The 15,039-nt window shown below is 41.4% G+C and overlaps 1 protein-coding gene across 2 annotated transcripts; it reads right to left on the bottom strand.

Moving 5' to 3' along the window:
* Nucleotides 1–4,235: 4,235 nt before the first annotated feature.
* Nucleotides 4,236–14,120, bottom strand: LOC127215555 (C-type lectin domain family 1 member B). 2 transcript variants are annotated; one of them, XM_051175965.1, is made up of 8 exons: nt 13,923–14,120; nt 13,359–13,424; nt 10,788–10,929; nt 9,026–9,121; nt 7,838–7,963; nt 7,543–7,694; nt 5,709–5,815; nt 4,236–4,462 (listed from the first exon to the last, which is right to left on the bottom strand). In XM_051175965.1, the coding sequence occupies exons 4-8, from the start codon at nt 9,090–9,092 to the stop codon at nt 4,318–4,320; spliced, it is 597 nt and encodes a 198-aa protein (XP_051031922.1). In that variant the 5' UTR covers nt 9,093–9,121; nt 10,788–10,929; nt 13,359–13,424; nt 13,923–14,120; the 3' UTR covers nt 4,236–4,317. The 2 variants fall into 2 exon arrangements, with proteins under 2 accessions (XP_051031922.1, XP_051031921.1); XM_051175964.1 differs by lacking the exons at nt 10,788–10,929; nt 13,359–13,424; nt 13,923–14,120 and adding an exon at nt 10,652–10,717.
* Between the last annotated feature and the right edge of the window lie 919 nt (nt 14,121–15,039).

The following is a 15,039-nucleotide window of genomic DNA, read 5'->3' as shown; positions in this document are numbered from 1 at the left end:
TCTCTAGGCCACTTGTCCTTATGGCTAAAGGTCACTTCTTGGTAATTTATAGTCCATATTACTTGCAAAATTGCATGTTCTTTGTTATTTTAGAGTCTCAGTTGATCAATAGTTCTTCATCACAAATGGCACAGTCAAGAGGTAACATAAGGGAACTCACTAATAGGGTTACAGTTGGGGGAAAGGGTGATAGGAAAGCCTAAGCAGGGGAGATAAACAGGAATTGCAGACACTGGACCTTTAGGGTCTGCCTCACTAGAGCCAAGGGCTAGGAACATCAGTCCTTACCAACCCCAAGAAGCATAGAGAATCTGAATTATACTTCTGACATTCCTGCATGTCTCAGAGGCTGAGTTTGCCCAGAAAATATACTCGTTTGAATTTAGCTTTCCGAGACACAAGGGGGTAGCTAGCGGGAATCATTAGAGACAAATGAAAAAATGTCCAGCACATTCTGCCAACGTTTCCTGGGCTGTGTCTGGTTTGAAAACAGAATGACTGAAATCCAGATAAACCTTTGCATATGCTAAGTTCTACCAGGATGAGAAAAGAGGAAGAAACCACAACAGCAAATAATATCGCAACTAATCCCGGGAACCAGAGCTCCATCCGCGCCTTGCTCATTTCTAGTTTCTCTTCCCATTTCGCCAGCACTGACACCCAAGCCTGAGTGGATGCAGTGTTTCCCAGGATGACCCACAGCTGCTAAATTTCTACAAGTCCTTGGTTTCTCCGAACAAAGGGTCCATGTGCTGCTTGCACTGCTGCCGCCGTTGTTTGTTTTAGATAATATTTGTGTTTATCATTCATCGAACCCCTAACAAGGATTTTAAAGCCCGATCACAGGAACTAGCTACTTCCTCACGACAGTTCTGTGAAACAGGAGGAAAGAATAGCTGTTACTTAGGACTCAGAGAAGTCAGCCCGTTTAGCGACTTTCATACTGAGTGTTTGAAAGGGAATGATGGAATGCTCTGACTGAAGGATCTGGGCAGTTTTTCATTCCACGATATGCTTTAGGCACGGCTACTAGGAAGAAGAGAAGAGGCTTTGTAGATACAGTGTGATTGGATTCACCTTCTGTGTATGTTTAGCAGGACATTATAAATATGTTGCCTCTGTTAGCATCTGAACACACCTGGCCGGCCCCTGGAGACCTGGCAGAGGTCACCTCGTGTGGCCATGCTCAGTATACAGGCTGTAGCCTGGCCTACTGTGTGGTCTCTGTGCACATGTGCTATGCCCCTCCCTTTAAAAGGCAGAACCCTGCCTGCCCTCCCTCTTCTTCTTCCTCTCCCTCACCCCAGTCCGTGCCCCCCCTCTCTCCCTCTAACTCTCTGCCTATCTTCTCTCTCTCTCTCTCTCTCTCTCTCTCTCCTTTTCCTATGAGGAGACTCTGCACTCTCCTTCTCTCCCCTCCCCCACAACACTTTCCAATAAACTCTTCATGTGAGAGCTGTCTGCATGGCTCATCTGTCTCTCACTCATAGTGGGGCCTCTTGGCTCCCATCCACCATGGTCCCTCATGGGTCATATCATAACACCCTCTAAACCTGTATATGTTGTAGTAATACACAAATATGTCTTTTCCCTCCCTTGTTCATCTATTCCCTCCTCTCTCTTTTCTGCTGAATTCCCGGAGCTTGGCCTGGTGCTTGGTTGTGAATCTCTGTGTCTGGTTTCATCAATTACTGGATGAGGGCTCTATGATGACAGTTAGACTATCTGATTAAAGGGGTAGGCCAGTTCGGGCATCCTCTCCACTATTGCTAAGAGTCTTAGCTGGAGACATCCTTGTGGAATCTTGGAAATTTTCCAAGATCATGATGGAGAAATCTACAGAGACAGCTGAACCAAGTTCATGGAAACTCATGAACTCTGGATCTATAGCTACGGAGCCTCCATGGGACCAAACTAGGCCCGCTGTATGTGGGAGACAGTTGTGAAGCTTGGGTTATCTAAGGGGCCCCTGGCAGCAGGACCAGGATCTATTCCTGATGCATGAGCTAGCTTGTTGGAACCTGTTCCCTATAAGGGAACAGGAGGGAAGGGGTTGGTTCTGTCCCAACATAATTTGTGGACTTCCCATGTGAACCCTTACCTGCTGGGAGGAGTAGATGGGGGTTAGTTTGGTGGGGGCATTGTGGGAGGGGAGGGGAGAGGAGGGAGGGAGAGTAAATGAAATTAGAAATAAATAAATATGTCCTTTCACATGCTGAAGAGATGAAAAACGCTAAAGTCCAGGCATAGGGTTGATGTTTGTATAGTTTCTGAATTATTAGTTCCCACTCGATTTCTGCAACTAGAAAGTTACATACAAGAAGTTCATCCCTGAATTCCCAGCTCCAGAGAAAAAGAGAAAAGGCCAAGGCTTTCTATCTTGCAAGACCAAGACATTTGCAATCAAGAGCCTGAAGTTCTGTTGTGTTGTGTAGCTCAGAACTGTATTCCCTTACAAACAGTCTAAAATAAACCAAAGTGCACATTTGCATGTTAGTGCACAGAGTTGTGAAGAGTTGTGAAACACTTTTTTTTTTTTGAGCATCACACGCTTGATGCTCTGACCAATAAGTCATATAATTATATCAAAGATCATCACAGTTCTCTTCTAGATGAGGGGACCAGCTCACTACATAGGCCAGGAAACAGTGTTAAAGAGACTAAACCATTTGCCCCAAACCTCATAGGGAGTAAGTGCTAAAGTACTATTTATCGAAAGGTACTAGGAGCTGACTGCTTACAACAGGGTCACAGGCAATGTGTGTAAAAGAACAGATTTCATTGTCTACTCAGCCTTCTGAGTTCTGTCTACCTTCACGTCTGGCATGTTCCATTTCCACAAAGTCCTCATCTAAGACGAACAGTATTCATGATCCTATTTTCTCACCAGTTCAACAAAGGAAGCTGTGGGGGGAGAAAGTCCAACTTTGCCTCTTATCCTGGTAGAGGTGCTTCCTCACAGGTCCTATAAATACTTCTCAGTTATTCAGCAAACACCAAACATAGAGCATCAGGAAAAGGACAGATAAAACACTTCTGCTGCTTCTTCTGCCTTCTGGACACTGCTTTGTCACAAGCCACTTACTGGTTTTACAGACCCTGTGGGGTCTCTCCCCAACTCCAGTTTCCCCGTGTTGTACAGAGAATGACCACTGTTGAGTAAGGAAGGCAACCGTTGTCTCCCAGGATGAAAATCACATTTCTTTTTCCCTTGAGGCAGGGACATGCTTCGTGCTGGTCACAGACAATGAATAATAAAGTCATGGGGATCATTATCACGGAGTTTTTGGTATCAGTAGCCTGAAATTTTCTAGTAAGCATATAAATGGTATAGATAATTGAAACTGTGTGCTCACTGTACAGATAAGATAAAAGTCTGAAGTTTATTTTTTGATGAGGTATATGAGATAGGTAATATTATCCCATTTTACTTTATTTTAGTGCACACACACACACACACACACACATTTTGGTTTATCCTATTTTGAGTATGAGAAAATTGCCATTAAACAAAATACAAAATTGCTTTATTAGCTGGGAGCATGCCTTTAATCTCACCATTTGGAAGGCATCGGAAGGCACCAGGTCTACAAAGTGAGTTCTAGGACAGATAAGGCTACGTGGTGAGATCCAGCTTCAAAGACAGATAGATTATGGCATGACCCCATAAAGTCTTATGCTTAGGTATTCATGAACAGAAAACCAATGTGTCAGTACCTAAAATGGGATGGAAGAGATTTTAAATTTAGAGATGAGAACAAACAAGATTTCACATGGGAAGACATGGGCTTCATTGATGAAATTAGCAAAGTTCCAAATTGCTTGGAATGTAGATTAAACAAGTCAGAGAGGGAGGGAGAAAGAAAGAAGGAAGGAAGAAGGAAGAAGGAAGAAGGAAGGAAGGAAGGAAGGAAGGAAGGAAGGAAGGAACAAGGTTTGCTTCATGGTTGCTCTTCTGTCAAGGGGTCATACCATTTGAACTATTTTACAGACTTCATCTGTTTATTTCTACTATCCCTATGCCTTGATCTAATTTTAATTTTATGTGTGTCCATTTGAAGATGCAGTGGATGACATACAGCATGCTAAGAAAATCAGGAATAGGAAATAAAAAGAAAGTTAGTGGAAAGTGAAGTACTGAACAGCTAGTGATTGCTCACACGCTGCTTTTTGATATACAGAGAAAGGATCAGATATGTGGCATAGGCATGATATAAAAAAAAAAAAACAAACACTTTTGTGACTGGGAAATTCTTTTGTCCAGATCTTTTATTGCATGACCAAGCACTTATCTGGCATCCTGTCCATCCTTCTGTATTAAAGCAGTTGGTCCACCCTTGTCAGGCCGGCCCTCCTCTCACACATTAAATAATGCCTGTCATCACAGGAAGCTGGATGGATTTTCCCATTATAAAGATAAGCACAATTCATGTTTTCTCTTGGATTCCCAGAAAGATCAATCCTGCAAATGGAAAAGGCAGAGGGCACAGGTTTTTTTTTTTTTTTACGACAAGTACATAAGGAAGCAAGGGACATGTATGTTTTGCTGATCAAACTAGAGACTTGAGGTGGGGGGAGAAACAGCATTCTTATCTTTGAGAAACTCTTTGTCCGCTGTATACAAGCAAAGTCCAATAATGATATAATATGTTTAAGTCAGATGAAAGTACAAGGAAGGTCCAGAGGAGAAGGCAAATCATGCTCTGACACACCATAGGTTTATGTGAAATTCACTTCGGGTCAGAACTGAAAGAAGAGTAAGTTTTACATAGGCAGACAGGCAATATTGTGAGTAAGGCAGTAAGCAATGAGAGATAAAGGCCACGGTTTGCATGAGGTTTGTATGTATTTGTGTGTCCTGAGATTCTATACAAGGTAAATAATAAATACATGCCAGCTTAGTTATTTATTTAAATAATGATAGGAAAGTATAAGCTTTGATCAAAAATTCTGGACGGAGAGAGTGCAATGTTGTCCAGAATAGACAAAAGATGTTGAAACTAGTGGTTAGAGAGCCATATTGAGAGCTAGCAAGATGGCTCAGTGGGGAAAGGTAATTGCTCCCAAGGTTGCTGACCTATATTTGATTTCCAGGACCTACATGGTGAAAGGAGAAAACTAACTCCTCCAAGTTGTCCTGTGACCTACATTCCCATACAATGTGGCATGGGAATTCTCTCTCTCATACACACACACACACACACACACACACACATATACTAAATTTTAAAAATTAAGGGGCGACAGAGCCATATTGAATAACACAACTCAATGGAATGAGGTCATTTGCCTGCCCCCGAGAAGGGTGGAGACCCATCGTGTGGCATTAGAAGTGCCTTGTGATCTGCAATCTGCCTGGTTTGTGGAGACCCACAGGACAAAAAGATAATGGAAATAATCTTGATGGTAATCACTCCAACCATAAAATAATGAAAAATATACATTTATTCTCAAAGCACAAAGGAATTAGGTCAATTTACATACACACACACACACACACACACACACACACGAGAGAGAGAGAGAGAGAGAGAGAGAGAGAGAGAGAGAGAGAGAGAGAGAGGGAGAGATTAGTGATGTGTGACTGAGAGCTATGACCCACCGTGAGGCAGAGAGCCATCTCAACCTTCAGGCAGCCTGTGTTCAACAAGAAATATGAGACTCAAAGCTTTGGGTAAAGCCTTTTATCTGAGCTACCAGAGACTTACACGTTCTTGGGAAGAATTGAGCTATCTTCCCACATCCAATCCTTATTAGAGTCCTGACGTGATAATCCAATCCAACGGATGGAAGTAATCCTGCTCGTGAGGTATTCCTATTGCAAACAGATCCATTCAATGGTGAACGTCTCCACAGCACTGTGCAATGACAGTGACGCAACTTCCCAACAAAGCCTTGAGCCAACATCTGAAATTACGCATCTGTGTTGATACTGATGGGTTACAGTTCATGTCTAGGATTTGGCTGGTTTGTTTTAAGACATTAAAAAGATAAATTGGATTAAATAGGTAATTTTCTAGTCTTCCTAGGCTATTATACTGTATCCTTATGCTTCCTAGCAATTGGAGATTTGAGACTCAGGAAAACCTCTAAACATGATTCAGCTACTAGAGATGACAAGAAACAGTTATCTGTTTTACAGTATCTGAGACTAAGCTCTTGGACTTTGTTGATTGTCTTATACATGGAAACATTAATTTGTTTTAGTAGCATGGATAAAGAGAACTATAAATGTCTTTCTCAAAGAAATTAGTAAACAACATGCATCTACCTTTTGAAATATACATTTTTCTATGCTTTCATTCTCCTTTTAGATAAATTCTTACTGTGTAGCCCCAGCTGGCCCCAAATGTGTGATCCAAGCCTGAGCTATGACTGTATAAGCATGTACCACCATATCTGGCTCTGGTTTACTTTTTCCTGCATGGTTATAATTTACTTTTTGCTAGTTTGTTTGGTTTCTCAAGACAGGGTTTCTCTGTGTATCCCTGGCTTTCCTGGAACTCACTCTGTAGACCAGACCTCAAACTCAAGAGATTCACCTGCTTCTGAATCTCCAGTGCCGGAATTAAAGGCTGCCCAGCTATTTTGTTTAAGTTCATGGCTTTTGGTTTTAATTGAGTACATAGATGCAGGTCCCAGAGTGGTTCCAGTACATATGGGTTGACTATGTGATGAATGGAAAGAAAAGCAAAAGTAAGCCAAATATTCATTATACCTTCATGCATCCCAGGAGAGCAGACAAGAATCTACTCTTGGAAAGAAAAAAAAAACCCAAAAGCAAAACAAAACAAAAAAAAATGGTTTGAGCTTGTAGACAGAAGTTTAACATTCAGAATAACACTGCACAGGAGACACTTGGGCTTCTCTCTTCCCTAAAGTGTGAGCCACCCACCACCTTTCCATTAACTCATCAATCACTTTTCTCTAGAACATGTCCATATAGATGCATATTGCCCAAGATGCCTCATTTTTGAAGTTGATGGAAAAATCAAATTGATATTTAACATTTTTTTTCACAAACAGTGATATTACTTCTTTGTTATGTTACAGATTTTCAAGTAATGTCAGCCTGGAGTGATAAGAGTCATGGCATGTTTCACATCTCCATTTAACCTCTTTATACTGGAGTTGACATGCTAGGCACTCCCCTGTTTTGATTGAGTGAATTTATGTGTTAATTTTAAACTTCTCTATGAACCTGAGATTACAGTTGAGGGGCAGAAGCTCACACAAACTGGAGTAAATATAATGGGAGCATCCCATGCTGACTCATCCTGTCCGACCCAACCACCCACTCTTGCTGTGATAGAGTCTTACTGAAACACTGTTGAGGTATTTTGGACTATAGCTACATTAAATATTTAAGCTCTATATTTGTTATCAAGCTTCCTAAATTTCTCAGAGGAGCACCACTTGCAAGCCATTAAGAAACACATTTTAAAAAAGAAAGAAAGAAAAAAAAAAAAAAAACAGATTCCATGTTTCCTTTGAGAGCGTTTTCCTTCAGTTCCCAAATGTTTGTCATGGGACCCTCCTTACCACAGTCTTCTGGCTGGCAGCCTTCACAAGTGTTGCATTCTGCTCAGCACAATAGTGCTTGCTCTCTTCCCATGTTCGGTTTTGTCTGAAGAACCCATAGCAACTGTCTCCATGGTATCTCCACTTTGAGGCACAGGGGCTGCACTTGTGCTCTGAAAGGGAGACCAAGTTTGGGGCTGTCAAAGTCTGGCCAAAGCTTTCCCCCGGTGCAGCGTTCCTGCTCTGGTGGGTCTCCCTCCTGTTACCATGGCAGACACACAGGGTATGGAGAGATGAATTTCCAAGTCAGACTTACCAACTGTGCTCTTTGTCTTGAGCTCTGATTGTTTAATCAACTCTTGGCAGAATTTCTTGGCCAATTGTTGCAGAGTGGCGGAGAGACTTTCCTTCTCGGTTAGTAGGTACTTTTGCTGTGTAACGGCTAAATGTAGAGAGGAGACAAATTACTCCTGGGTCTCAAGGCCAGAAAGATGACGGCAGGGTTCTTCAGTGGCCTTTCATTTCTATAAACCTGCCAGTAGCTGAAGGGTTCACTAGGCACACAAAAATCAATGGATAGTGAGAAATGAAATATAAAGAATCAAGTGAGAGCTGCATAAAAGAGCGCGTGAATCGACTGATGACGAAAAAGTTCTGAAGTGAAAACATGTGTGGAAGGCACCCGATCTGATATTCTCTACAGTGGGTTTCACAGAGACCAGAGAAGCCTATCATTCTTATTCTGTTCTACATATAACACTGAATCAGCCCACCTAAGAATGCATGGTGGGATGGCAGTTCTAACTGTATAGACGTTCATTGAGATGCATAGTTTTTTCAGTCTGCTTAATTTGGCTACGTGGATTCTTAAGTTCTTTATGAAAATGTTTTAAATTTTAAATGGTAATTAATTAAAACATGAAAAAAATACATATTGTCATTATGGTGTTTAAAATGTTTTACATAAAATATGATGAATAAAGGCTTCTAAAATACATTAAAAACAAGAAAATAAATGAACTAGCAACACAAATTACAGCATGACCTCATAAAGTCCTATGATTAGATATTCATGAACAGAAAACCAATGTGTCAGTAAATAAAATGGGATGGAAGAGAATTTAAATTTGGAGATGAGAACAAACAAGATTTCACACAGCAAGACACGGGCTTTATTGAAAATTCCAAATTGCTTGGGCCTTAGATTAAACAAGGAGAGGGGGAGACAGAAAGACAGTTTGGGTCCATACTGAGCTCCTTAAATGGCAGCAATACATCCTGAAAGTTATTTAACTAAGAAAAAACTTCAAAGTGATTCAAATCGGAGGGGCGAGCTCTCCATTCTGGCTTTTCCTTCGCTGAGGTTATATCCACATCCGCATGCAGGACAAATTGTAGCAGGTGACAAACAGATGAGACAATTAGTTAGCTTAGTAGACTATTCCAGGAACTCCGGGGTATTGCTTTCCTCAGATCAAAGCCCTGGCAAGGAGCCAATACTTACACATGATGCCCAGAGCCACGAGCCCAACAACCAGCCCCATAGATGAGATCAGCAGAATTAAAGTCATCACCCGCCACCAGGAAGAAGCAGAGTCAGCTGTGGGAGTAATGAAGATACACAATAAAAGACCATTAAGCCGTCCTGGGATTCTCAGGGTTTTCCAAGCATCATAACTAGTGTAAGCTGTGTCTGGGAGAGAAAATGTACAGCCCCATACTTGGGTCATGGAGGCAGAAGGATCAGGAGTTCAAAGCCAGCCTTGGCTACAAAGCAAATTTAGTGCCATTCTAAAGCTAAATGAGACCCTGTCTCAAAACCCAGCTAAACTTGGGCTAGTGAGATGGCTTAGCAGGTAAAGTCTCACCACATAAGCCTGATAATCTGGGTCTAACTTCTAAAATACAGGCTAGAAGGAAAGAACCTACTTCTGAAAGCTGTCCTCTGATTTCCCCAGGGTACCATGACACATGTACAACCACACACCCATACAAACACACAAGCGAGGTGCTCTCCTGTGCACACACACATATTCACAATGCATACAGAATGTGAGCATACACACACACACACACACACACACACACACACACACAATCAAAGCAACAACAACAACAAACAGTATTGGTGGCTATTTATCTTCATCCCCTTGGTGACCATTCGAAATGAGAGTGGCCTGCTTTACACCATTCACCCATCTCTGTCATCTCTGCTCCCCACAGATTGTTCTCGATACTCTCTGTACATTCTGAAATACAACTGCCAAGGCCACATGTATTTCTCTCTCTCTCTCTCTCTCTCTCTCTCTCTCTCTCTCTCTCTCTCTCCTGCATCCTCATTCTCATAAACAATGACTTTCATAGAAGACAAGTGGAGAACTCTGTGTCTTCTGGTATTCAGAAATTTGAGGTTGTTTTGAAAAAGGTTAAAAACATTTTATGTTTTACATAAATGTTTACTTACAGAATGTTTACACATTAAAGAACACTATGACCCAATGATTTGTTTGTTTGTTTGTTTGTTTTTCAAGATAGGGTTTCTCTGTACAACAGTCCTGGCTATCCTGGAACTTGATTTGTAGACCAGGCTGGCCTTGAACTCACAGAGATCTGCCCGCCTCTGCCTCCGAAGTGCTGGGATTAAAGGCATGTGCCACCACCAACTGGCATGACCCAAAGATTTCATATGGTTTTTAAACAGAAGGAAAATAAAAAGAATTCAGATTACAAATCCCTTCCCTCCAGAATTTAAAAAAAAAAAAGTCTCTTTTTTTTTCTAAGTAAGTCATTCAACAAATGTTCAGTGACTACTCATGCCCAATTTCCATCATATGGACGACCAATGAAATTTAAAATGTGAAGACATTTGCCAGACATCCGAGTTTTCAAACTGTCCTTCCCTTTGTCCCACTAACTTCTTAGCCCCAGCATTACATTCTAACAGTCTTAGTGCAAACTCCTCTCCTCCATCCTTGCTGCCTGTGGGAGCCTCCGTAGGCCCCACTCACATGCTTCAGAGAAAGAGCATCATTCAGGAAAACACAAATAAAATTAAGCCCCATCACTGGGCGGGAGGGAGAGAGGAGGAGTTGACCTCCTAAAGTCCCAACTGCTGAATGACCCTTCTTACCTGAGCTGAGAGTTGGTTTTCGGGGCTTAATGTTCAAAGTGATGTATCCGTCTTCATCCTGCATGGCTCCCCCTTGAACTGCAAGTGAGCTCAGAGTTCAGTGAGCTTGCAGAACTCACCCAGTGTCCACTCTTACCATTTCAGTGCCTGCCAGAGTGGGTCCTCCTCTCCTGGCCGTGTGGAGCCATATGCCATCGGGACACTTGGGTTTTGTTTTGTTTTGTCTTTGTTTTCCAGGAAGCCCTTTCATGGATGTTCAGAGATACGTGGACTTGAACCTAAAAACAAAAATAATAATAACTTGTGGTGAAAGAGTAGATGCAGGCCTCATTTCCTGCTTTCTTATCTTCAACGCTGAGTGAAGGGATGTTCCATTGTGAGTATCCTGTCAAAAAACAAAAGTTCACGCTTCATCTTAACCCTAGGGAAGCTGAAAACATATCACTTAAGTGAGCTTAATCCTCATAAAAACTCATGGGTAAAAATTCAGTAAATACATACCAAGTCACACTGTGAGAGCAAATACAGTATCAATTTATTAGATCTGATGCTAAATTAGATGCTTATAATTTTCCATTAAAAGGGACTACTTCTCACAATGAATGACCTAGAATTCTCTCAAATTCAAGCATCTAATGCAAGTTGGTTTATTTAAAAAAAAAAAAAAAAAAAAGTGAGGTGAACCTGAGATTGCTTAGTCCTATCCTAGACACTGAAGGAAAAAAAAATCAAATAATTACTCATGATGTAATATTTCACTTCAAAATGAACTTCTTGAATTTAAAAATATCTAAATTTCAATGACATTCTTTAATTTTGAGTGTGGTTTTTCCCCAGCAAATGAACCACATGCAGGAGTGGGCTGCGTTCTCTAAAGCCTTTTAATCAGAATGCAATTCGTCATTCTGCTCTGAAGAAATAGGCTTTAAATAGTTGCACTGGCTTACGCTGACAGCAGCTCCAGGCACACCATACAGAACTAACTAGGTGGTTATTGTAGGAATATCGGTGTGAACGTTACCAGTTTTAACATTAGGGCAGAACTTACATAATTTTAGAGCAGGTAATTATGCTAATTATCCGTGGTCAGTAAAGCATTCTGCCTTCATTTGTCTTAGAAGTGATTGCGTCACTGCCTTCTGCTTTTAAGAGAATTCAGTCTTCATATTTCGGCATGGGAACCATACAGGACCTGCTGGAAGGTGTTTGCCTGCCCATGTTCCCATTTATGTCTTTTACGCTTTTTAAATTTCTTTTCCTCCTTGCTGTCTACGTCACTCTGAATTTTTTGTCAATTTACTGAAAGGATGTTGCATTTTGAAATACCTTACCCTACACTCCTCAAATGATTCCACAAAGGCAGCAAATGATTCAGTTATGGCTGCTGCTGTTTGCATAGCTTTTACCTTAGCTGAAGGGTCTTTCTCTTCCTGGAAGACAGTGATAGACAACTCAATCTTCCAGCAAAATACGGGATCAGTTAGAGCTCTTCCTTCCTTTATCCATATATGTTACAAACTTAGTTCAAGGGTGTTTTTCTTCCTTTACTGCCTTACTTCAATGTTTTTACCTAATATATACAGAAACAATGCAATGTAATAGAATGAATAATTTCAGCTTAATGAAGAAAAAAGCATATACAGAGCTGTAATTGTAAAGAAACCCTATCAAGTAAAGTTTCACTCCATTTTTCTTAGAAATAAAATTAATACATTTGAAAAATGTAATCAGGTAAATTAAACTGAATGTGGAACTGTGAGCTAGCTCCAAGGGAATAGGGAATGATGGTATATGGTTTTTGTATTAAATAATGTAAACTTTAAGTAATTAAAAATAATAATTAACTTGCTTTGTTTAAGTTTCCAGATATTCTGAGTCTTAGGCAGCTGGATTAGTTATGAAAGAGTCCTATTTATTCCTATAATTCAATAGGGGTCCAGGCTTACTTTACATTACAGGTCCATTGCTACATTGAACTGTACATTTAGCATCAGAAGAAGACACAGCTGGAGTGGGCCTCAGACCATAGGGACACTCCTTTCTGTAGCCAGGATTAAAGGATTCTATTGATTCTTTTCCCTTTCACATTTTAATTTGTCACTGCTGTTTGGTTCCTTAGTTACTCCAGCCACAACCTTCTTCTCTGTAGATCCAAAGTACACTAAATATACGCCTGTCTTTATGTGCATCCTAGCCTCCATCCTCCAAGCATAGCATTTGATGTTATGAGCATAAAACACAAATAGGAGAACTGTAGGGTCAAAAAAAGAATCCAAAGGCATTTCAATTTAATTTTACTTTTACATATAATATGAATGTAAGGTGTCTTTCGAGTTTCGGTGTTGTCCAGATGTACCCCATGTTTTTATGGGAGAAGGATGGGTAATAGGATCTCAGAATCTGTGTGACAAGGTGTGGATGTGATCAGAAAGGGAATGGCGTAACCTTGTACCTAAGACTAATCAAGATACAGCAGCAGCATGGTGGGGTTGTGGAGAAAGACAGACAGTAAGTCAGGAGGCACTGACCACTGTGGACATTCCTACACAGCCTGCGAATGAGAATAGAAAGGGTACTTTGCAGCTGAAGATCAGGTATTTTAACTGCCAAGTGTAAGGCCTTTTACCAATGCATTCCTATCGACCCCTGCCCCCAGCTCCGCTTCCTGCCCTCCCCTTAGCCTGCCGCATTAAAATTGCTGGCTCACCTTTAGCTTCTTAACTTTGTGCACACAAACGAAATGTTGCTTATCTTTGGAAAACGACAGGATTTCCTGTTGTGGGAAACAAAGCATAATTAACATTTATTCCTTGGTTTTTCGGGAATCTGAAATATGTGGATTTAAATGAGTTTTATTAAAATGTTGCTGAGTTTACGGTAGTTATAGGTCAACTGGAAGCAGAACGCTTGGTTGCCTAACAGAGAAAAAATTGAAAAGGAATACACAGTGGCTGCGGCAGCTGTCGCATGCGTAAAAATCCCATCTAAGTAAAATGTTAAGTGACGTCAGATGGTAGATAAAAATCCCAAGGAAAGGCAAAAAAATCACCAAGAATAGATTCTGAGATCCTATTACCCATCCTTCTCCCATAAAAACATGGGATGCATCTGGACAACAGAGAAACTCATCATTGTGACTGGGCCTGTCACTGTACTGTTTTCTGGGCTCAAATAGTCAATAAAACACACTGGTTGCGTGTGGACACATTAATAAACAAGTGGTGAACACATTAATAAACAAGCAGAGGGCAAGATAACGTCTCATCATCACCCTGTGAAGGCAGCTGGGTGGTAGGATGGCTCCCTAGGTAAAGTGCCTGCTGTCCAAGCTGGAGGACCTGAGCATGATCTCCAGAACCTGCTTTAAAAACCAAGAGCTATGGTGCTATTGCTCTTTTGTTCCACAGAGAGAGAGAGACAGAGACAGAGACACAGAGAGACAGAGAGAGAGATGAGAGAGGAGAGGGGAAGAAGAGAGACAGGAGAGAGAGAGAGAGGGAAAGGCAGCAGAGAGAGAGAGAGAGAGAGAGAGAGAGAGGGAAAGGCAGCAGAGAGAGAGAGAGAGAGAGAGAGAGAGAAGAGCTGGAAAGAGAGCAAAAAGAGCAAAGAGCAAAAGAAAGCAAAAGAGAAAGCAAAAAAAGAGCATGTGGGCGGGGTCTGACTTTTAAAGGGATCCTTCACACCTGCCTGCAGACTAGCACTCATGGAACCCTGGGCTGACCAGAGTGCATTCTGCCAGGTGACAGGGGCAGGCAGGTGGAATGCCTGAATCCTTACAGGTGAGCCTCAGGATAACTGGCTACCGAGACCAGGCATGAGACAAGCATATCCCTAGAGCTTATTGGCCAGCTAGTCTGACCAATCAGTGACCTACAGAGCTATTAGAGTTCTTTCCTCAAAAAATTGGCTGGGTAACTATTGAGGTGACCCTGTGGCTTTCCCCCTGTAGGCATACGTATGTACAATTCCATGCACACGAACACACCCATATACCATGTACAGAACTGCACACACAGTGCTCAGAAGGAAAATAAGGCACTATAATAGACGGTAACTCGTTGAACTCCTTGCGGGGACCGGGGGCGGGTGGGGGATTAATCAGTTTTCACTTCAGCAGCTAGCTGTATAGGCTTCTTCCTCTTTGAGATTATCCACATTAAACCATCTTAGCTCAGGGAAACAGTGATGACTGTTTCTATGTTGTTGTTGTTGTTTGTTTTTTAATCAATTATCATTGCTGTATTATACAAATTTTACTAGTAGGAAAATGAGACTGGCTGGGTAGTGAATGCCTGTGATGTCATTACTATAGAGTGAGGCGGCAGATATTAAGTTTGAGGGCTGTCTGGGCAACACAGTGAGCTCTTGTTCAAAACAAAAACCAAAAT

Source organism: Phodopus roborovskii, unplaced genomic scaffold, assembly GCF_943737965.1.
Source record: "Phodopus roborovskii unplaced genomic scaffold, PHOROB, whole genome shotgun sequence".
NCBI classification, from domain to species: Eukaryota; Metazoa; Chordata; class Mammalia; order Rodentia; family Cricetidae; genus Phodopus; species Phodopus roborovskii.
The sequence above is the reverse complement of the archived record's forward strand: the minus strand, read 5'-3'. Positions and strand labels throughout refer to the sequence as shown.

Bases quoted from the DNA above. Each gene is read 5' to 3' on its own strand.
- LOC127215555 (XM_051175964.1), bottom strand. From the start codon at position 10,715: ATGCAGGATGAAGACGGATACATCACTTTGAACATTAAGCCCCGAAAA. The intron at 9,122-10,651 runs GTAAGAAGGGTC...TTACTCCCACAG, and splicing joins AAAACCAACTCTCAGCTCAG to CTGACTCTGCTTCTTCCTGG. The intron at 7,695-7,837 runs GTAAGTCTGACT...TCTCCCTTTCAG, and splicing joins CAAGACAAAGAGCACAGTTG to AGCACAAGTGCAGCCCCTGT.